The following is a 25,120-nucleotide window of genomic DNA, read 5'->3' as shown; positions in this document are numbered from 1 at the left end:
CTTGCTGATGATGTCCTGCACTTGCTGATGATGTCCTGCACTTGCTGATGATGTCCTGCACTTGCTGATGTCGATGTCCTGCACTGAATTGCTGACCTATGCACCTCAACAAGGCGGTTATGAATTTCTGTGCCTGATACTCCATATGCTCATTCATAGCGGGTAACAGCTCTCACTTCTGCCTGTGACTACGACTCCAAAACGCATCTTCTCTCCATAGCTCCGGGAAGAGACTGGGTGGCTGGCCCTCACTTCGCGCAGGCACTGCAACAGTCCCATCTGCTTCATCACGGTCGACCTCTACCCAATAGTATATCAGTGTCTTGCATGTGCGCATGCACCTGCCGTGTCGTCTTTCGCCCGTATCACACAACTCTGCCCACAGTTGACAGGGGAAACTTATTTTCCAACTCCTCCTCGTATAAACAACCTGGATGTGTTATAAAAACAATGTAGGAAAAGACAGACTGCTACTTACTGCAAAGAAGACATGTCAAAAGATTTCTGGAGATCAGCAAGAATTTCAAGGGAATACCATGTAAGAGATACTGAAGTGGTGAAGATAATGGAAGTAGGAGAATGCATGTGAATCGTGAATTTGCAAAACGACTTACGTCTCTAGAAACACATTTTCAGAAACAACAAAAAACTGTCTATTATCTTACTGAAGTGAATATCGCACTAAATTACTGCATTGTATGTTACATACATTGAAACTGCATAAGACTGTCATTACAAAAGCATGATGCTGTACATCTGTCATGGTTAAATGTTGGTTTAAAAAAGAATGACTTAAGTTATTTTTAAAATTAACTTCAGTTTTGCTTCTTATGTGATAAAATTCTGTCATGTAAACACGTAATAATGTATTTTCTTTATTGAAAACACATTCAGAATATATAGAACAGTAAATTATCCAGGGAAATAAACACACAGGACAAAATTTCCAAAACAAAATTGCAATTTTACTCATTTGTCTTTGTTTCCCAATCTGCAATTTTCTCATAAAATGCTTTGGATTCATTACAATCGGGAATGTACTTGAGCATTTTGCGTATATCTTTAATTTTATTTTCATTGATTGGACATACACCATTTGAATAAGCATGTCAATGTGATAGTTCTGAGGCATTTGGATATATTGTTCCAAGGAAGAAAGAATGTTGAATTATTCCTCCTATGCATGGTTTTGCCACAACTATTCCGATCTGTTCTGCAGAAAAGCAGAATTCCATAAAAGTTGAAACAGTGAAAGATAGCTTTTTATCTCTAGGAACGTCCTTAACAGACATCTCTACAACATTGGAATTTCTAATGTAATAATGCAGCCACCAGTTGTTGTAATCATAAACATCCTCAGTTTCAACGATTGTAACTGTAAAATTTCCGTTAGCGCTAGAGCTGACTATGTATTCACACACGTCCTTTGTTGTAGACAGTCTGTCCACATACTTCAGTCGTCTTTTCACTACTGTGAAGTCCCTATCATGTTGCAGAAAAGAGTGTCCTCTGATAGGGAAAAGAGGCCTGATATTCAAAAAACGCCTCTGAGTGCTTATAGCCATTAAAACCTGATGAGAGTGTTGTTCTTGTTCTGGCTTGAACAGCAGTCACAAAACCACCAGAGTTAACACTAGATGAGATGCCGGTATTGAAATAATGGAGGAGAAAACTGTGTACGTCATTTGGACTTTCCTTAGCTTGCCTCTCATGGTAGCTGTAGAAGGATACTGAATTGGTTTTCATGTTATGCACAGAGAGAACTGGAATAGTCAGTTAACGATAATAATACATGTCCTGAACTGGTATCTTAGGAAAGCATACATTTTGCATGTAGTCAAATGTTAAAGAAAGAAAATCCTCTCTCTCAGTACAGAACTTGGCTGCATCTTCTAGTGTTTTGTAGAGGTTTTTCTGCAATGCTTGTGAACTAGGAGTTCTGCTGCCATTACATGTTTAGCATAATCATTAAGTGCGCCGTTTTTCACTTTAACATTCAGTTCCTTACACGTAAAGCATGTGTCTACACTGGGTCTACCTAATCTCAAATGGAAATAATTATTGAAATATCTGTGATAATAGTGGTAAGAGACATTACTATAAGGATATTGGACAAGAAACGTTTCATGCACAGTTTTCACAAGTAGTTCACTGTTTAAGTAGAAAACATCTGTGTTTCCATAGTGGGTTTGTTTAGTTGGAAATGATGCAATATGGGCATGAATAGAAGCAAGTATATCAGCCTCTTTCGCATTCCCTGGTTTGTGTTTTCCACGTTGGTCTTTAGGAGACATGCCACGAAGCAGCAGCTTACACAATCTCTTCATCCTGGATACGGTATCACAATAAACACTGAGGAAGTCTTTCTTACACACCTCTATCTGCTTGTCTGAATCTTTAACATAATACTTGAACTTAGCTGCCCTAGTACCAGACTTATCTTTCCTTCCTCTTCATCTTTTTATGGCAATACTTTCAGTTTGTCGCTGTAAGAACATATCTTGTTTATTCTTAGTGTCAAAATCTTTCAAGTAATTAATTGCTTCTAATAATGCATTTTCGGAAATCAAATTGAGACGTTGTTTCCCGCATCTGAAATATATGCCAATTTTTTATAATCAAGAGTCTGCATTGCTAGTAATTACCAGTCTCAGTTAGCTACAATGATGTGTACAAGAATATTGTGAAACAAAATTAAATCCAAATTGCATACCCGCAAGCAGGTCTTGTTTGTCTAGCTGAAACTAACTTCCCTATATGATTTATGTGCTCCGAACCTTTAACCATTGCAAACTTTATTGTAGCTCTTGTATTCTGCAGCACTTTTCATTCCTTTCTTCCATTTTTGGTCATTATTTTCTTTATTTTCAACAACACCGATACATAAAGAACTGCTGGTAGACACCATTTTTGTTTTCAACTAATGTATTGCAGGTCTATCACACCAACATAAGTAATAGACATTTTACCAACTTAAAGCTATACATGAATCTATTAACAATTATTATTACCTGACGAGCAAAACAACTTAAGTCCTGGACTAAGGCTGTTTTGCCGGTAAACAGGAATGTTCTGTTACTGTAAATAATGTACAGAAGTTGGGGACTAAAGTCTCTTTGGTATTAAGTGATGCGTGTTGGGTGTTGGAACGTTGCTGTACCCATAACTCAAAACAATGAAAATGTGGACTTAAGCCGTTTTGCAAATTCACGATTCATATGCAGTGTGATGGAGCAAAGAAAATTACATAATACAAATGATTGGAGTGGGAAATTGACTGAAGAAGAAGAAGAAGAAGAAGAAGAACAACAACAACAACAACAGTGTCTACCTGGCTTCAAAATATGCAGCTTGCAGTGAGAAGATTTGGTGCATAAGAAAACACTCAGGATCGAAGTATCTGGAAGGACATCTTTAAGAGAGTGTGTGGAGTATGCGTGTAATACTCATGGCAATAAGTTTAGAGTGCATTTTAATGTTGGAGAGAGACCTCTGTATTTGACGAAAGGCTCAATAAATAAAACAAACTCCATTCTTTAGTATAACAGGTATAAGTTCAAATGCTTGCAGTTCTGCACAATTGTTGCTTATTGAGTGATGTTTTGTGGTCATAGCTCCACAACAGTCGAATTTTGACCTATGGTTATCTGGAAAATTTTGCTCAATTTGATGTTCTCTGCCCTGCTTAGACCTTACAATCAGGTCGTTTTCCTCCTCCTCCTCCTCCTCCTCCTCCTACTACTACTACTACTACTACTAGTACTAGTACTAGTACTACGTGATTAGGCCCAGTGGACCGCACGCTTCTACAAGTTTCCTCCTCCACTGTATTCTGTCCATTGCTGCTATCCGCAATCCATCCACGTCTGTTGACACTTGGTTTAAATCTTCATGGAGGCCATCCCTCCAACATTTTAACATTTTTCTCCACCTTACATAATACAACCATAAATTTAATTTCATAGAATGTTATCTTTTCGAAAAGTATGACTGTCGTGTTTTAACTTGCAGTGAAGTTGTAAAATCTAGGATATGTTTAGTCACACCTTCAACTTTACCGTACAGCCTTGACCCAAATAGGACTACTTCATAAAAATTCTTGATTCTGTTCTGATGTTTTACCCATCCCCAGATTGCTTGTATCAATAAACAATGCCAAAGCAAATTAAGAGATTTTTTCCTCTTCACGTATGTTGTTGCACTGTGAAGAGCTAGGGTGAAAAAGTAAGTGTATGATCTGGTTGCTGAGAACAGATTTGTGAGTTTGATGTTGCAAAACTGCAAACTTAATTTTAATATGATACTGGGAATTTATTGGTGAAATACAAATAACTTTACTGACTTTTTTTTTCTTCTTTTATTATTATTATTATTTTTTTATGTGGCTGCCTACCACTCAGCATCACAACATTACTCAGAGTGGCTACGTTTACTCCTTTCAGTATTTGTACAATTAGTTTTAAATTTGATAGTGTAACTTATTTGTAGAAATGTCATTGTAGTATGTTCATAGCTTGTTAATTGCTGATTTACACTGCTTGGGTGATTTATTTATTTAATTATTTATTTATTTCATTTGCAGAGAGCTGTGGTGCAATAGTCTTAATGCTGGTGCTTGGTGGCAGACTACTCGCACTTATTCATACTCTGTTGCAGTGATGTCAGTTATTGGATACATAATAGGACTAGGAGATAGACATCTCGACAATGTCCTTGTTGATCTTTCTACTGGAGAGGTTTGTTACATTATGATAACAAGAAAGTAAAATATGTGAAATGTTGAAATATCACTAAAACACCCTTTTGTGTGTGTGTTACTTTGTTATTAAAAGTAAACATTACAGTTATCCCAAATTTTTATTTAAAAATAATGTTTCAACAAATAGATGAGATATCAAACAGGAATAAAGACTTATGGTTCCCCTGTGTTGTTTTCTGCCACGCTCATTAGTGTTGTAATAGTTTTCATGAAAATAATTTTTGGTTTCATTACTGTACAGCAGCAGTTTGAATATTTGCTTTCATATTGTTGGGACTAGATGATGACATTTTGCTATAAAAAAACACTGTAAAATCAGTTTGTACCAATACTGAAAGCAATCAGTAAACTGCCAATACTGCCAGCTCTCTTCAAGTGCCAGTTGTTCAATGATCAAATTATCCATTTATTTTAATTTTTGATTATCCAAAGATTACAGTACATTGTTTTATACTTTTGTGAGAGTTGCTTCAGGTCAGTTACTAAACTGAAAGAAGCTTCTCAATTGAAGTTGTTGGTTCTGGATAATAATTAATACCCTTGTTTGGATCTTTGGTTTTTGTATTCATGATGTGTTCAGATTTTCTGATGCTCTATAAATATGAGGATGGCAAAATAAATTTTGGGCCCTGTTATATGTTGAATTATTTGTTGTAAGATGTTGGCTGTGAAACTTGTTGGAAGGCTGGCAAAAGCATAACTTCAGTAAGATGGCATGCAGATAAAATGCGAGTGTCTGCTGCATTCTGTGTATGGAGACTGGAAACTACTTCGCAGTATTGGCAGTATGCTTTATGTTTCTGTCCCACACTACATGCTGTAACTCTTGTTTCCCTTGCCAATTGGCAGGAAAAAGATGTCCTCCACATGAAGACACACTATCTGCTTCTGACCCTCTTAAAAAAAAAAAAGGTGTACTTGGAATAATATTGCATGTTATATAATACTTGGTATGTTATCTGTCATTTGAAATAAATGTACCATTGTAATCAGCAAATTTACAAAATCCCAGGGGTGGAAGACACAAACTACAAAGTATTAAATAACCCCCACGTATTTCCTTCAGTTTGAGAGTAGAGACAGCAGTCTTTGAGAACGTTAAAGTTTTTATCACAGAGTAAATTTTTGTATGATTTACAGCATTAAGATGGTAAAAGAATATTTCCTTTTAATTTTTTTTTAATTGTAGGTGGTGCACATTGATTACAATGTTTGTTTTGAAAAAGGGAAAACATTAAGAGTGCCTGAAAATGTACCATTCCGTATGACTTCAAATATTCGTACAGCTCTTGGTGTAACTGGAGTTGAGGTAAGTTACAAAAATTATGAGTTTTTGGCACCCATCTGGAACTTCTGCAGTTTTACTTCTTAATAAAAAGTGTCACTCAAAGTTGATTTAATTGTACTGGTGATAAAAGCAGGCTTGTTTATGAACCATAATTAGAACCAATTCAGTGAAGAACAAAACACACAGTGGTTGCTTTTACTACCACATGGTGCCCGTCCCTGTCTGCTTGATGATTCCCCTACTCCTTATTGAATTTGATGTGATGTTGGTTTAAATAACTGAAACTGGTTACCACCAATAAAGTAAAGACAGTTTCGAGTGATACTTTTTATTTTTTACAAAAATTTACGTTTCACTTGATCATCCCTTTCAGAGTTAAATAATTTTAATCCAATATTCTCTAATGGAAATTAGGGTGAAATACAATTATGTTCGTGAAGATAATTTGCTTTGACCAAATAGAAATGATTGTATTAAATGATGTAGAGTGCAAAAAGCAATTGCAGTTGCAGCTAGAAAACATATTTTTGTGCAAATGAAACAGCAGTGTACATACTCACCTGGACAGATTTCCAATCTGACCTGAGAGTTAGTAACGTTCTGAAGTCTTGTGACTTGTTCTGAAGCTTCCTTCCATATTTGCCAGTAAAGTACCAACATTGCTACAGAACAAACCCTGGTGTGATGATGCATATGATGTAGGCTTGTGGTAGTATCACAAAATTATGAAGCATGCAACAGACTTTTGTAACGTTTTTGCAAAATTTGGGATTTTTGTTCACATAATGATGTAACACTTTCCACTTACTTGAAGATTATTAATAACTGAGTCAAGCGAACCTGCAGTTACAGAAAAAGAAATGATCGCGTAGCATTGTTGGCTGGGAGGTCCCAACCGGGGATATTCTGCCACTGGGTACAAGTCTTAGTTCAGTCGACACCACATTGGGCAAATTTCATGCCGGTGAAGATGATGAAAGGATGATAACACACCACCTAGTCCACGGGCGGAGAAAACCCCTAACCTCGCCGGGAATCGAACCTGGGCCCGGTGTATGGTAGGCAAGCATGTTACCACCCAGCTAAGCCGGCAAACACTCAGTCACAGTCTGCTTTGCAGAGCTCAGTGCTCACTGTCAGTCAAGTAAAATTGACTGATTGAAAAAAAATTGTTCATACACTCCTATAGTATGTTTAAAATAAGTTGTGACTTTTGACAGTTCAGTACGGAGCAAGTGGAGGGAGCTTAGTTACGAGCTTGTGAGAGTGCCAGCTGGTGACAGTAATGCCAAGCCTACTTGACAGGGAACCAGGCAAGTTCACTTGAATGTGTGAACATCAAGGCATGCAACCCTGCTGAACTGCTATTTTTCTCTAATGATTTTGAGAAATTAGTTGGTAAAAAACTGATTTCTGCAAATCTCATAGTTTTGTTTATCAACGTCATGATGAACTCCTATCATTTTGTTAATGGTCATAGTTACTGTGATATTTTGTTATTAGGTAAACTGCAGCAAGAAATTTTTAGTTTGCTGTGAAAAAAGGCGTCACTACGAATTTGCATGTGGTGCATGTTAGGTCATGTGTTGATCCTTTAATACTGTCTGTCTACACTCTTAAGAAAATGGAATGTGTGTAAAGCTCTTCGTCACAAACACGTGCACCACTGAAAAAGCCAGAATGAAATATTCGTAAATCCCTCACGTTGTATGAACAGTTTGAGATATCGAAACAAGATTTTGGCAAATGATAACAAACCATGAGGAGAGTAGTTTGTCTTATGATTGATATGCAAAGCTTCCATGTCTACCACAGTATTCAAGCAACTGCAATTTCTTTTCAATGAAATGATGTAATTTTTGAGGGCCATTGTTAGCTGTTGAAATGAAAATTTCTGTGGATTTTGCAACAACATAAGTGAAGAAGTTATAAGTTTGTTTTTATACTGAGACTAAGCTTTTTCAGAAACTATTGACCTGTCTTGCCCTCAGTTGCTAGTTTAATAATACACTGTTTCAGGATTTTGTCACAATTTCGACGACATTAGAAAGCTAGCAAGATAAATATTTGTAAACTATACTGTGTTTTGGCAAAAGAAGTAGATTTTTAACATGCCAATGAGAGAAGTTAAGTATTAATCAAAACTCGTTAGTTCTTCATGAATCCATGCCTTCTCAACTACCTTCTTGGTGTGACTGACAACTTGAGACCAGTCCTGTAATGTAACATTTACAATGGCTTCTTTTTGTCAGCATTTCAGCCTCACCAAGTGTAAACTTCTTGTTGTTTTGTCACATTACTTTTCACCTAGACCCATACATTCTGTCGCATTTAAATGATCATGATACGAAGGAAATCCAATTAAATTATGTCTCTTTGCATCAACCGGTTCGTCGATCTGGTAGTGTGGAGTTTTTGGCTTGTACAGCATTAAGAGTTCCATTAGCTCCGCCTTATAACTGCTAGGTTCAGTTTTAGCCAATGGAATTTTCTTTGCACCTGGAGCAAAATATCTACTTTCCTCCATTTTGTTGCTGGAACTTCTGTTGGTCACAACAGTGGCACTGTCAGTTGTTCACTATTGTTGAATTCAGAGTAATATTTTGCAGCAGAACATTATCTTCACAGCCAGTTAACCATTTTTGTTGTGACAAGCTCTTTTGTTGTGACAAGCTCTTTTGTTGTGAGACAAGCTCTTTTGTTGTGAGACAAGCTCTTTTGTTGTGAGACAAGCTCTTTTGTTGTGAGACAAGCTCTTTTGTTGTGAGACAAGCTCTTTTGTTGTGTGACAAGCTCTTTTGTTGTGTGACAAGCTCTTTTGTTGTGTGACAAGCTCTTTTGTTGTGTGACAAGCTCTTTTGTTGTGTGACAAGCTCTTTTATTAGAATCTAGTGTAGACATGCTGCACTGATGTTGTTAATACAACACCAACACAGAACTCTCATTCACAACACCTAATGACTGCTTCAGCACTAGAAAAGACCATTTTACCAGAGCTGACAAACTTAGCTGCTTCTAATGCATGACACCATGTGGTACTCTTTACCCATGGCATGGCAACAGGAATGCTTTACCAGCCAAATAGCTGGCAGTGTGATAGGAAAAGCCAGCTTGTCATTGGTATTACCAGGGCAATCACATCATGTCCCGCCTGGTGAGCCAAATAACGAAAGTCACAAATAATTTAAACACACAATAGTGTAGCAATTAACAGAAGAAAGAAAGAAAGAGAGAAAGATAGATAGATAGATCTCTCTCCTGTTCCACCTTCCCCCAGATATTACAGCTGGTTTGTGTGTGTGTGTGTGTGTGTGTGTGTGTGTGTGTGGGGGGGGGGGGGGGGGGGGGGAGATTTCAGTATACTGTTGTTGTATACTATTCACAGCCTCTACTATCTGATTGGTATTTTTAATAAATGACACAACAGTTACATTATTGTATCAAATATTAGTGACCTGTCAGGTGACTTATTTATAGCACTTAGTGTAAAGAAAAATCTGATTGCTTCTTGGTTGTTGTTGCCCCCCCCCTCCCCCCCGTCAGATGTGTATTAGAAACCCCTTTACCGTCCCACATAGGGGAAACAATGAATTGATAAAATATTAGATGGTTACATGGTTGATAATGTTATTAGTATTCATCTTTTGATTACCAATGCCTTGAGTTGTGACAGGTAGTGGGTTGCTTAGAAATAAGTACTGTTTGTGTCAAGGCTCTATGTTTACTGATTAATAACCAATACACCATGCAACTGGTGGTAATTTTTATGCTTCTCTCGCCTCCTCATTTTTGATTGTCATGTGCATCACATGAATGTAGGGGACTATGCAAGAACTGCACTTTTCTGTTATGGGCGGGACTTAATGGAGGCTGTTTGCCTGTGCATTCATCAGACCAATATAGTGCTGTGTATATCTGTGTTGCATGGATGACCATGGAGAGAGCTAGTGTAGTGTAAGTTAGTAGAATTTGTGGTTGTATTGTTACGATAGAGTAAAGAATGCAAAGAAGGGAGAGCTTAAGGTGCTGCACATCCCCATTGACAGTCACATATCCTCAGGCCATAAAAGTGCAAATACGTTTGGAAATAAAAATGCAACATTGGCAAAATATCTAATAATATGGATCTGTATGCCATAGCCCATCTTCTCTTTGCTGGTGATGACACTTTTCTTCCATTACAAGGATTTGAGCCAGATATGTGTGGGATGAGTACCGGTCAACTAGTTTTGGTTAGCAACCTCAGCTGTGGGATGTAATAAGTGTCATTTACAGAAATTTAATGTCATACGTCACAGTTATTCTCTCAAGAGGTTTATGAGGCTTTTTCTTCTGCTAATATGTCACATCCAGTGCATCACAGATCACTGCAATTTTTCCTTAACTTTATATCTGACAAATATATTCTGATGTGAACTGTGTAAACTTGTAAGAAAAAGACACTGGATAAACTTGTTCTGGTATATTGCATAATGACATCAAACACCATCTCCGATTATCATCGTAACTTCTGTTACACATTACAACTTGCAAGTTTTGTTTTCTATTTGATGTCATCTGACAACAAGGCTTTGTTACATGTTTCATGTGGCTGATCTGTGTCTACAGTGTAAGGGCAGTACATACCATTAAACTAGAACAACATGTGAGTTACAGAATGCATTTTGTTCTCCTAATCCTGGGAGGTGTGTTAGTCCAATTGCTTTCCTACGGGTGTGTTTACCTGGAAAACTGCCCCCTGCTTATCGCAAGCTCATTGATGGCCCATTATAAAAATGTTTTCCTGGTCTGTTAATATATTATAATTTCATTTATGAAAATGACATTGAGAGGAAGCAGGCATTTGTTTAAGGAACCCTTTCTGACTTACATCTGTGCAACTTACAGATTGTGTTCTGCTGTTGCAACCTTTTAATGCCATGATTTTGGTTTCTTCTTATGTAAATTCAGTTCTTCTCGTATTGACATTAATCTGTTAATGCCCTACATTCAGTTTTTATTTATTTATTTTCTGGACTTTTGGGAATGAATGGAAGGAACTCATAAATGAGGCTATTGAAAAAATAAATTGCAAATATAAAGTTTTACGTTTTTTTCAGAACTATATTTACAAAAAGAAGATTAAACAATCATTGACAGTTAAGTGAAACCTCCACATGAACTGTCAATAGTGTGCAGTTCGGTATGTGTAGTTATAGTTTCTAGTAGATGATCTGCTCGGTTTGGTGACTTGCAGTGAAGTATATTTCTAAAAGCATTCTTAAATTCAGTGTTTTTCCATGCATATATGAGTGGATTTATGCATGAGTTGGCCATACCCATTGAAAATGCTGCTTTGTAAACCACAAAGGATGTGTATGACTTCGCACCAGCAACACGGCAACAGATGACTGTGAAGTAGGGTAGCCAACAGATGGAGAAAGAGCCCAAGACTAAAAGAACAACCTGTGAAAGAAAAAACTAAATACATAAATAAATAAAAATAAAGGAAGGAGAGAGAACAGTTCAGTAAATAAGAACCACAAAAGTTAGTTAAGATGGTGATTGTATTAAATGATACAGAGTGCAAAAAGCAATTGCAGTTGCAGCTAGATTAAACATATTTTTGTGCAAATGAAACAGCAGTGTACATACTCACCTGGACAGATTTCCAATCTGACTGAGAGTTAGTAACGTTCCTAAGTCTTCTGGCTTGTTCTGAAGCTTCCTTCCATATTCGCCAGTAAAGTACCAACATTGCTACAAGTACCAGAACAAATGCTGGTGTGATGATGCATATGATGTAGGCTTTTGGTAGCACATTGTCAACCAAACAGTCCTTGTCCTCACTGTATTTATTCCAATAGCTGGGCATTGTTGATACTATGGCAGAAAGTATCCAGCCAACTCCGACTATCACTAATGCTTTCCTGTAAACAGAACGAAATTTCAGGAAATAATAATAGTAAAGAGTGTGCTAACATGATTAAGTTCACAAAGTGGAAAATAAATTAAACACCCCCCTCCCCTCCCCCCCCCCCCTCTCTCTCTCTCTCTCTCTCTCTCTCTCTCTCTCTCTCTCTCTCTCTCTCTCTCCCTCCCTCTCCCCCTCCCCCCCCCCTCCCTCCCCATCTATCTAGAATGCTTGGAGCATTAAAAACCATTGTAATTTTTCTCTACTTTTTATTAAACCATTCACTGCTGCAGACATCCTCTTTGCATTCTGTGCTAGGTGGCTTTTGTTGTGACTGTACTGTTTGTAGAGAGACAATGTCATGGCTGATATAAAATACTTATCATCCGTGTTTTCCAAAATTGTTTGATGAAAAAATTTGATTTTTGCGCATCTTACAGTGTGATACTTTCACTCACTTAAGAACTGAATTTCTTCTTGTTATCCATCATACTTATTGTGCTGCATCAAATTAAGTAAAACATTGCATGAAAGTTTAGGGTTTACAGAGGTAAAAGTGCATTGCATGAACTTTGCGTATGGTTAATTTTAGGTCATGCATTACAGTGAGTGAAATTTAGATAACATTTGGAAATTTTATTTACAATTGTCTGCAGGAGGATATCACATTGCATACTCAAGTTACTGGCTTTTATATCCGAAGGATGTTCACCTGCAACATGCCCATTCACATCCATGTGCATCACAAATCGCGTGGTCATAACAGTCATCATATCTCATAAATGATTCAGTATATTGAAACAAGGTTTTTTTTTTGCAGATGATAGTATGTAATGATGTACATATGTTGTCAAAAATACTGTTGTATTCACTGTGATATGAAAGTAACTTGTCCGCAGTAGTGGGAGGTCTGTGGCTCAGGCCATGTTGAGACATCCATTGCACTGTAGAAAACCCAAATGGTGAATATACATGCCCATAGTACATGGGGAATGATGTAGCAAGTCATGTATATGCATCCACAGCAACAAAAGGATTAATCAAGTCTTGAAACTTATTGGACTAGTGGGATGTATGGATCAGCTGAAAGATTAACTATCCACCTACTGTTGAATGATGATGTCTAGATAATCTGCAAAAAGTTTAACATAGTGAAATTGCCAGGTTCAAATGGTTACAGGTTGCAGTAGTTAAGCAAAGAATATGAGAAAGATATAATGACTCTTAGAAAGTGTAGATTGTGATGTTCCAGGCATCGAGAGCAAGTGTACAGAAAATAGTGTTTGCTTGTCCGCCATATATATTAATATGTATAAAAAGGAAAAGCCATTTCAGAAAATGATTGTATTAGCAGATTGAGATGCTAACCAGTACTTTCGTTCGCAAGGCACAACTCCCAGTATAGTCACTGATATATTTTGTAGCCACCACAAAAATTGTGGTGCACTTGATGAAGTTTCCTTTATGGATTGTTACAGTTAAACATGTTTTGGCACACATTGTTTTTCAAACTTCAGAGATTTTGTGAAATGCTCCTTTTGCTTATGTCAGTCACACATTTTAATTTATATTGTAACATTTGCCTTGTTGTTCAAAGGCTTTGTATGTAATTCCTAAATCAGACCGTCACCAATATCACAGTACCATACCTTACTTTGACAACTACAAGATGTGACATGTTAAATTATTTTTGAGCCAGAATTGTTTCATATTGATGCATTCCTTTCATTGTGCATTGGACAGCAGTAATGTGCTAGAGATATACATTACTGTTTGATGTGGCTTTACATTCCATCTCTGCTGTAGGATTTTCCATGTAGTATGGTCTCCAGAAATATGCATATATGCTACTCTTTCATTGTTTTACTATAGCAGCCTACCCACCTCCACCATCTTCTAATTTTTTTTTTTTAAATCCAGGAAAGAACTTTATTGGTTATCTACTATTCATTAGACTGGCTATGTACACCACAAGCCTCCATTTCTTTTTGATTGGAGTTGCAGTCCTGTATTCCACTTCATTTGGGTCCCTGCTCCTTTTGTTTGTCGTTTCTGTCCCTCCCAGTAATTTTCAACTTGCATCTCTCCATTGCTTGTTGAACAACCTGTAGTATTTGATTTAACGGTTCAGTTTCCAAGTCTCGTAGCTGAAGTCAAAATGGGTGACACACATTGATTATAAACTTTACTTTTCAGTGACATTGCAGTAGTTCTGAAAACTATTTAGCGTATTAAACACACTGAGGATCATTTTTACTCTTCCCCTTATTTATTTTCTGTCCCTGTAGCCATGGTTTTCTGTTACCCTAAATACAAATGCTAATTCACTCATTCTGACATCACTGTAGGTTCGTACTATTTTCTTTTTGATATGCTCACTATACTTTGTTACTCTTATTGCAATTAACCATATTTTAAAACTTATTAAGTATCTCAATTTGCTATTGAAGTGTATCTTGACTTTGAGAGAAATTGCAAAATATTATCACTAAAATGTAAGTGCTCAGATACACTGTCTGGAAAAAAAAGTAAAGCACTCAAAAAGGTAGGAGGGAACTAATTGAAACATACTGGGTGGAGATACTATGTGATGCTATTTCTCGATTATAATGTCGAGTCAAATTGACAAAAAACTTTGCACTAAGAGCCCACTTATCATTGTGACATTACATCCCCACTGGTCCAGGTACAGGCACCGATTTTGTTGAGAATGGTGTCGAAACCAATGTATCCTCTCCTGACAAGCTGGACCACAGCTGCCATAACTTGCCCTCGATATGCTGAGTACCGGCACTGGGACAGAGTTGGTGTTAGAGCCTCAACTTGGTGCAAAATTTCCTCTGGTGAAATATAATGGAAGTCCTTCATTGATTATACTTGTTTTGTTACTGCCCTAGGTTTAATCAGTGCCTTGTTTCCCAAGGACTGTTAAGTCAGATTTAACTGAAAATGGGGCAAAAGGCAAAGAAATGAAAAGAAAAGACAGAGGTGGAATAGAAGCGATAGATGCAGAAAAGAACAAAACAGCAGATAAGAAAAAGCAAAATGAGCAAAATAAGTGAATTAAAAATAAGGGAATGTAAACATATAGTGAGTGTAGGGAGAGGTGGTGAACAGATTGCAATATCCGGATGGAGATACGGGATAACTCTTATGAGGATGGCAGAAAAAAGTAAAGAGCAGGAGGGAGAGGGATGAGAGCATCAGAGGAAAGGAAAAATAACTAGCCAACAGCAGGCGATGTTAATGGAAGTTGGGGCAATGTGGATTACTGGAACCAAGTAGAACATGTTCATACCTATTATAGTTTGTGGCTGTACTGGTCCCAGGAAAATAATCCAAATTACCCAAATACTGCAGCAGACACAAAGATAATTTTGTTTATTATTTGTATTGCACATTACTAGTGTAAAATTTGTAGCTTCTAGTCATTCTTACTTAGTTGTCCCAAAGCCCCTTAACCATTTCTAATGTCTCATGTTTTCAAAACTGTTCTGTAGTTGGCATTTGCTTTTTGATGTCCGCCTTTCCCTCATTGTCTATTCACTGAGGCTTCTGGTAATTTGTCACATCACTGTAAAGTCTGTTTTCTTCAGATACTTGCCTTTATTTCTTGCAGGGAATATAACTCCACAGGTCCCAAGAGATAGTTAATCCCATGAAGTCTGCAATTGTGTGTGATGCACTATCATGTGATAAATTTCAATGTGGACCTTCATTTGATTGTGTTTTCATTCCATATTAGATAAGTTGATAGTTGTCAGTAATAGAGATTTCTGTTGGCCCACCCATTATAAATAAATTATGCGACGAGTAGTTACCCATACAATTATTTGTATTTCCTATAAGGATAAGGAGCTACTTTCCTGATCCGACAGAGAAGGCAATATTAATAGTAACCTCAGACTGTTTGCAGATGATGCAATTATCAGGAATGAAGTAGTTCCTGAAAGAACTGTAGAAATATTCAGTCAAATCTTGGTAAGATTTCAGAGTGGTGAAAAAATTGATAACTGGTTATACAGTCAGAGATATAAAATTGTGCACTTCGCAAAACACCAGATCGTAGTGCTGTGTGAACATCATATCAGTGAACTCGCACAAATATGCAGGTGTGACAGTTTGAAGGAATATGAAAGGGAGTGACCATGTAGACTCAGTAGTATGTACGGCGGGTGGCAGAGTTTGTAGATTGATTGCATTTTCCTAGTGTCCTACCAGTGAATCAGAAGAGATTGTGTACAAAACAATTGTGTGGCCCTTCCTAAAATATTGATAAATATCCCAGCTTCAAGACAGACACCAACTATCCTGAGGATGCTACAATGAGTATTAAGTGACAAATGTAAGCATGTACTAAAGTACAACAACCTAATATATATCACTCCCATAGAGACTGTAAAGGCAAGATTACATTGATTGCTTAAGAAATTTTTCTTCCCCTGCTCCATACATGGATTGGAAGGGAAGACATTTTCATAAGAGATAATTCTGACATCCACTTTGTTGTGGCTTGCTTAGTATAGAAGTAGATGTAGCAGTTGCTTCATTCCATTTTTTTCCCCTGTCTTTACTTTAATGATATAATTTTACATATTCTGGAAACCTGAGATTCAGCTCTGCAATCATTTCTGTCCAGTAAGCTTACATTTTCATCCTTATTCTGTTACACTGTTAACAATACATTTCAGTGTTTCAGTGGTTGAATTCATACAGGCTACCATTGTTGACAAGCTCACAGATTATTATTATTTGTCTATCCTTCCATGGTGCTTCTCTGTTACACCAGTTTAAAGTGTGTTGATTTCACATTAAGACACATACTAATTTTATAACTGTTTCCTTCTTGTACATAGTCTCTCTTGAACACTATACAGTCATGATCACAGCTGGATTAAATGTCACTTGTTTCGTTCTTTTCTTTAGGAGTTTACCTTTGTGTAATGTGTCATTATTAAGTACAATTTAAAATTTTTTAGCACTTTGTACATAAGGTCAGAGTCAGTATAGCAGTTAACCATTATCAGTACGCCTACTATCCCCCAGGTGCACATATGCCATCAACGGCTCAAAATCAACTTCATCTTTCCAGGTGTACTATTTTTTTCTTTTTTCTGACAGTGTGTTTTAAAAAGAAACAGAGGTAACTAGGGTAACAGGCTGAATAAATTGTAATTACATTAGTACTCCATAATGAGCCATTGAAGACTTTCGGTCCCTTACACCAACAGATGCTCAGAAAAATAAGATTTCATTTTCAGCTATATTTCGATTGACATTTAGTTGCATTCATATACTCTACATTCATTATGAAAGCTACGATGTGGAACATGTCAACTTAAGAGAAAAATTACAAAAATTGTTGAATTTTATTATGTTGAATTAAACTCGTAGAAATATTAGGCTTGTCCTTCATTAGAACCCATATTGCAGATACACAGCCCATTCACATTAATGTGATAATTGCCTATATTAAACGTCAGTGTGCAGTAACCACTCGCAGTTGAGAATATATAAAGCATGTTGGAGTAATGCGGAAAACAGTGCAGTGGTTGGAAATAGTGATTTATCTAATCTCCAAAAGACATGAACATTGGCTTTCAGGCCAAGGGTAGAAGAATTTTTTAAACAACAAAGTTCGTAAATTGGTTGCATGCTGCTGTGCTCAAAGTATTTCCTGCATGGAAAAATGGCACTGTCCAAAAGCAGCACTGAGGCAGTTGTGGTACACCAGGGGCTGTAGATGACAGGGGTGAATGATGGCTGCAGAGGTTTGTACAGGTGAATAGATGTGTAACTGTTGAGCTACTGACTGCCCAGATGAACCAAGGGCCTACCAACAATGCCTCCTCAATGTTTGTTCACTGAACATTGTGTATGAGCTTCCTCAACAGGCCCTGCATTCATTCACCTATGCTGACAGCACTTCTTAGGCAATGAACACTGGAATTTGCACCACAGCTGGACATTCACCCAGTCGCACAGGTGACCTTCTAAACTAATCATGTTTTATGCCCCATCAGACAAATGGCTGTTGGCATTTGTGGTGTGAAACATTTGAAAGCCAACACCCTGCAACAATGTTTGGAAGGGTCCAGGCCAAAAAGAGAGCATTATGTTCTGGGGAATGTGTTCATGGCATTCCCTGGGTGATCTTGCCATTCTGGAAGGTACAATGGATCAGCGTAATATGCATTTATCCTTTAGGATCATGTCTACTCCTAAATGCAGTTTGCCTTTCCTTGAGACAATGGCATCTACCAGCAGGACAATGTAACATGTCACACAGGTCACAGTGTATTTGCATGGTTCAGAGTGTACCAGGATGATTTTACCCTATTCCCCTGGCCATAAACACTCTGGATTTAAACATAGTCTATAATCTGTGGGACCACTTAGACTGGGCTGTTTGCGCCATGGATCCTCAGCCAAGAAACCTAGTGCAGCTGGCCACGACACTGGGATCAGTGTGAAGCCAAATCCCCGTTAATTCCTTCCGGAACCTCAATGACACTCTTCTTGCACATCTCGCTGCAGTCTGCGCTACAAAAGGTAGCTATTCAGGCTTTGACAGATGTTCACATTAATGTGACTGGACAGTATAATACCCACATGCAGCAAGACCTGTTAGATTATTCCTAGAAATATATGCCACTTGGGGATTGGGTAATGGTAGATGAGACAACGATATCTTCAGGTATTGCAATGCACTGAAGCAATTGGAGCATGGGAGGGGAAATACATTCCTTTGTCAAACTGACTACTGTGTTGGGTTGAAACTTCCATCTGTACCAGCATCGAATGCACGTGGCTGTTATTATGGACGTGGACATGTTATGAACCTCCATTACAGCACTGAAGTTAATTACTCTACTTTAGATTATTTATTGTTTAATTTACATTCTTGTATCTATTATTAGAATGGTGTGTTAAGTGTCAGACTACGTACTTGGAGGTCCAGAGATATCAATCAATCCTGGGACTTTTTTGGCACTTTCACATCTTTTGCCTCTGGCAATAATTTGCGTATGTGAAAGTGCCATGTTACACTGTGGTTTGGATTCCACTTTAAATTGTGTACCCGTATATCACTAGCTTGGTAAATCAGTTTGAAGGCCAAGAAAGTAAGGCCATACTATTTCCAATAGGACCATGCCTTAGTACAGAAGTGGTATTCAGCCCAACCTTTGGGTTGAGGACAGTTTTATTTTCTGATACATGCTATCAGTAGTACTCATTTAAGTAAAAAGCTAACATAATTCACTTGGTATTTATTCACCCCCCCCCCCCCCCTCCCCACCACCACCACCACCTCCTCCTCCTCCTCCTCCTCCTCCTCCTCCTCAACTGATATGTTTTATCAGCTTATACAGCATTTCAAATGGTAGAGGTCTGTAGCTGAAATCTATATCCTTGGGCCTCAGGGTTAAGCCCTAATCTTTCTTTAGCGTAGTATAGAGGGTCACCAAGTAAACATATGTTAAAGTCAGCAGTAATAAATTGCTTTTGATCAGCAAACCTCATAATTTCCTGTCCCATTCAAATAAGTAATTGAGATATTGATATAGCAGCTGTTTACATAAAATTTCAGGAGCTTTTTTATTACAGTTTTCCTGACAAACAGTATGTAGAATGACAAATAAACTGTTCACTTTAAAGTGTGTCCTCTTAGAACATTTATATATGTACTTTTCTTTCAGCTTCTGCGAAATGTGTGATTCAATTCGTAATGTGTACTATAACAAACCATGTGTTAGAAAGCCATCTTGATACCTGACATGAATCTTACCATTTAAGAAATTATAAAAATGTCGTATGAATAATTCTTGCAACTTACCTTGCTGTCATGTACGTTGAATAGTGTAGTGGATACACGATGGAAATATACCTGTCAATAGCGATTGCTATGAGATTATATATTGAAGAACTGGCTGGAAGTATGACTAGTATAAATCGCAATAAACAGGTGTTCTTGAACTTGTTCAGTTCATCGATTATTGAGAATGCCATATGATATGGCAAAAATAGACCTACTAACAAGTCAGATATTGCCAAGTTCAGGATGAACTGGTTTGATAGTACACTTGACAGACGTCGACACCATAAAATTGCGCAGATGGTTACAATGTTCCCTGCTAAAATTGGAATCATGAGGGCTCCGTCAATAGTTGCCCATATCACTCTCTCTGGCAATCCAAATAGTATCTCGTCTTCAGTGTCTGTTGAATAGTTCCCTGAAAAGGTCTCATTGAAGAGTCCTGACATGTCAATCTCACACTCATATATAACACTAAAAGATCACTGGGAAAATGCACATTTTCTGATATAAAATAAGTGCTTCTTGTGTGAAGACATCTTTGCGTGAGCTTGATTCTTAGATCCCACACATATGGTTTGCCTCCTCCTAAGCCATTGACTCACATAGCATTTTCTTTCGTCATATGTCTTCCATAATGAATCTTACTTTTCACCATTTCACATTCACAAGAATTTCACTTCATGGACATTGTCACTGGATATAAGCTATTTTCATTGTCCCTGCTGCCGCTAATGTGGGATGTTTTGTTTAATCTGTGGAAAGAAATCATATTTAGTTTTATCTACAGCATCATGACACTATATTTATAACATTAATTTTGGCTGCATCCAACATATAGTAATGAACTAGAAGTGAAATGGGTAAAGTAATGAACTAGAAATGAAATGGGTAAAGTGAAACTGCAAAGTATTTGGTCAAAATTTACATGATACTTGCTTATATTAATATTATTACTACAAATTCAGCATATGGTTTGAGAAGAGAAGTGACCAATATTTGTTGCTCCATTCTAGCAGATTTTTTATTATTTCAAACAGCTATTCAATTTTGTTCATATATTCTTGCATCACATTTATAATTAGTTTATATTATAGCTATATTTGAGACCAGTTTTGAATATGTGACAATGTCATTTGCATTAATATTTTTTAGTCTTTTGTGTTTGAATCATCATAAAATTTATTACTGCAAATTTTTTGTAACTTACTGCAAATGTGCCTCATTACCCACTGCTTTTAGGTACAGAACTATGTTTTAATTATAAGTAATATATAAATTAGTTCCATCGTAAACTTGTTAATTTAGGAATCAGTATCCTCATGTCCCTTGTTGTGATGTAGTCCATATGAAAAAACCTATAAAACATCTTTCGGTAATGTGATGTCAGGATGGGTAGCAACATAAATTTCATTCAATGAATGTGACAACCATAATTCATAAATGCAAGCTGCCTCATTGTTTCCTAACTGCTTTTCTATGGAAACACTGTTAGCAATGTTCTTGAGTTAGTTTAAAAGTAAAATAAGTGTTGAGGTATCTATCCAGTGTAGAAAAATTATATAAAGATTTAAGTAGTCTTCAGAAAATCCAGAAATGAAAACGGTTTATACAGTTGTTAGACCTCTCATACTCACCAGTGCTTAGTAATTCTGTGTGGATAATATATGAAGAGAATTGCTGTTTCGGGTACAGCTACTTTGACTCTAGCTTTGAAGGCAATATCTATCACTTATCAGCCTGGTGTAAATTACATAGGCAAACAACATAAACATTCAGAGAGCTGAGCTTGGTGATAAGAGTTAGAATATTTAATGATGTTTTGCATCTTGCATTGAATTTTCATTTTCTTTCCCATTTTTCTGCTAGGCAAGTTGTTAAAACTTAGACCCCCCACTATTGACCAGTGTTATCAGAAAAATACAAAGCTTCCTTCCATGCTGACTCTAGATAGCAGTGTCAATATGATAAGGTGCTATCAGTATCTAATAATAACACTGAAGTAGAGTATATGTATCTGCCGTAAATTCATAACAGTTTATATTCTTGATATATCTTATGCTCACTGAGTAACATTGGCCTCTCACCAAATAGGATCTTCCACTAAGAAGCTATTAAAGTTGTAGATTTAATGGAGTCACAGATGTTCATATTATTGTAATAATTGTTTTCCTCTTCTTTCACTGTGTGACAATCAAACATTGCTTGAGGTAGCACTGATCTAATAAAAACCACAAAACATCTTTAGAATAGCTCATTCTTGTGTTTATCTGGTGCAATTGAATTTATATTTATCATTACATTAAACAAACAAATGTCTTCAGTGTGTACAAATTTTGGTATTGTAGAAGTCTTGTATTTCCCTGATATACAGTTATTACATGTTGTAGAGGGACAGATTATGTATTTATTGAGTGGCGGTTACTTCATTGGCAACCAGCATCCATTATGTCATTTGGAACTTCATAATAAGGAAATGAGAATGAGCAGGGTTGAAGGGCACTTGCTTCCTAGCTGTGTGTGCATTTATCAATTCTCGTCCTTGTTTCTAGACAATTGACTGATGATTTTACATGGTCACTCGTCTGTAATGTTGTTTCATCTTCATGGAAAATGTTCTTTAGGCACTATCAATAAAACTGAATTACTAGTAGAGTGTTTTTAGGCACTGACATAAACTTTTAATACGAAAACTGTTCAGATGCTAAGGGTTGTACAGTGAACAGTAGAAGAGAATTTTGGGATTTGATAGCAGAGAAAAGGAAATAACAAATGGATTCAGGGACAGACTATAGTGGAAGGACTAATTATGGCTAGCGAAAGTGAAATGGATCGTATATTCATCAAGGAGAAGCCTAAAGATAAGAAACAGGAGAAATATTTCCTTGTACCTCATTGACAGCACTGCCCAGACACATGCCACTGTTATCAAACAAATTATTTATAAAAGAAATTTCTCAGTCTCAATCAGCTTTGTGCCTGGAGAGAAGGCTTTGTGATAAGTAATAACTTTGTTTGACTAGAACTCTTTAGTCATACTCTGGTTTCATGGCTAGAGCTTTTTCATATGTTTTAGCCTGTTACATCTTGTAAAGAAGATGAGCACAACAGTCAAACATTTGCCAGTCAACAGTTCCGTGCCATTAAGCATCTGACATACACAAGCTGAAATGACAGGTTTTCAAAAGACAGTGAACTGCTCTGGAAGGTGATGAACTTCTATCACAAATGGCAGATTCTGTTGTAATAAATGTATGAGGCATGTTTAAAAACTAATGAGAATTTTTGTTGATTTTTAAAGTATTTTATTCATTGATGTACATTAATGTTAACCCCTTCATAATGCTCTCCATTTCATGATAAATTTATGCCAGCTTTCTTCTTTTCTCCTCTATCCTCGGAACACTTCTGGAACTTCATCTTTAGTATAGTTTGTAGCTCCCTCAACAACACATTTCTAATCTCATCTATGTTTGTAAAATGGTGTCACTTTAGGTTTTCTTTATTATGAGGAACATAGTCATATGGATCAATGCATAGCGAATATAGAGGCTGGGGCATCATTACACTTTTGCTTTTGGCCAAAGTTTGCGAACAAGCAACAAAGTGTAATTCCCTTACCAATCCACCTCCACATTGCTTCACACAAATTGTGTTGGACTTGTAATTAGTAGTGCTTATTGATTGATTGATCGATCTTGTGGCAAGAACTCTTGGTGCTTTATGCCATTAAAATTGAGCAACTGAGCGAGCATAACCTGCACGTTTGAATGCTCTTGTGGAGCTTTTTTCAATCTTGGCAATTTAGAATGCTTCCTTTGGAATGATAGTGTATTAATTTTGACATCATGTCCATAAATCCATGCTTCATCACCTATTATGACACCTCATCTGTTGTGCATCGCTGTTCACTTTTTCTAGTGACACCCAAGCAATTTGCATTTACCACTGTTTTTGTTAGAAATTTGACACTTTTGGAACAAATTTTTCTGTCGCATGTTTCATACTCAGAACATCAGAAAATTTCATGGCATGGGCTATTTAATATGCCAACAGCATCAGCAATGTCTGTCTGTGATTTAGTGACCATTTCAGTACTTTTTTCCGCAGTTTCATTTGTTGATGATTGGCTGGGGCATCCAGGGTACTTGTTGAAAATGACATCTTCACAGTTTTCTTTGAAACACTTAAATCATTTTGTAAGCCCTTTATTCAGTAATAGCAGAAAAGCAATATTTAAGGTTCTTAAAACTTCAGCACACCTTACTCTGTTCTTACAGCAAAATTCAGTTTATTCAGGGAAAAGACCAAGAGCATAAACAAAAGTGATGAAAGGCACAAATTTATCGTTTGCACCTCAGTATCTTGAACAAATGTTGTAACACATTCCACACTTCGCTGATCGCACTTTTTTAAAAAACCTTATCCATTCATCTGCTATGTCTTTAGAATCCAGTGGAAGGAACTGTTGTTTGGAGAAGCACAGAATTTATTTCATGCTTATCAGTTTAAAAACAAGATCACCTAAATGAGGGCTTAGTGTCAAAACAGCAGATCAGTGTAAAGTAAAAATACAGTCCAATCCTTAATATGGAATGGTGTTCCTGAATGTGGAAAAATAGGACCCTGACTGTATAGCTTAAAAGAACAAAAGCATCTTGAACTTTCAAAACTGGCTTCTTTGAGACACGAAGACAAACTTCAGAAATGGATAGAGTTTTGAAAAAAAAAAAAATAATTTTTGCTTTAGGTATCACTATTTTTGAAAGACTGTCTGATTTTTTTTTTTTTTAAGTTACTTTTCTTCCCATTTTTGATACTTTAAATCAGTGGCTTCATTTTCTCATGATATGGTGTAATTTATTTATGGAACGATATTCTTCAGAATTCATAAAATCTTCTTATGTTTCCATAGATGTCTTGAAAGCATCCTTTTTTTTGTTGTAGGGCATTTTCAGACTTGCCTGTGAGAATGTGCTCAAAATAATGAAGAGAGGTCGAGAAACACTTCTAACACTCTTGGAAGCTTTTGTGTATGATCCTTTGATTGACTGGACACCTGGAAATGAAGCTGGTTACACAGGTCTGCATGCCTTCTTTGTTTTCGTGTGTGCTTGTTTTGTGATTGTTTATACTACAAAACTTAGTACTCGCTAGATTACATTATTTCTGTTTAATTGATATATACTGAAACAGTCCCTGGATAAACTAGTTTGTTTTCTCTGTGTAAGCCAAAAGATCAGTGGAATACTAACACTTAAGTGAGAGGACTGTGCACTTTTCAAAATTGTGTGCTATAATTGCTATCATTATAAGTACTAAATGTGAAATACATTATTTGTATTGACAGAGAAACAACCAAAA

The 25,120-nt window shown here is 36.8% G+C and overlaps 1 protein-coding gene across 1 annotated transcript in view; it reads left to right on the top strand.

Moving 5' to 3' along the window:
• The window catches only part of LOC124787604 (serine/threonine-protein kinase SMG1), a 393,945-nt gene that overhangs the window by 264,043 nt on the left and 104,782 nt on the right, over positions 1-25,120 (top strand). Inside the window, exons 35-37 of the mRNA XM_047254356.1 lie at positions 4,583-4,736; positions 5,949-6,068; positions 24,704-24,839. Coding sequence (XP_047110312.1) covers positions 4,583-4,736; positions 5,949-6,068; positions 24,704-24,839 — 410 coding nt within the window. The remainder of the gene's footprint in view (positions 1-4,582; positions 4,737-5,948; positions 6,069-24,703; positions 24,840-25,120) is intronic.

Source organism: Schistocerca piceifrons, chromosome 3, assembly GCF_021461385.2.
Source record: "Schistocerca piceifrons isolate TAMUIC-IGC-003096 chromosome 3, iqSchPice1.1, whole genome shotgun sequence".
In the NCBI taxonomy this organism is placed as follows: domain Eukaryota; kingdom Metazoa; phylum Arthropoda; class Insecta; order Orthoptera; family Acrididae; genus Schistocerca; species Schistocerca piceifrons.
The sequence above is the reverse complement of the archived record's forward strand: the minus strand, read 5'-3'. Positions and strand labels throughout refer to the sequence as shown.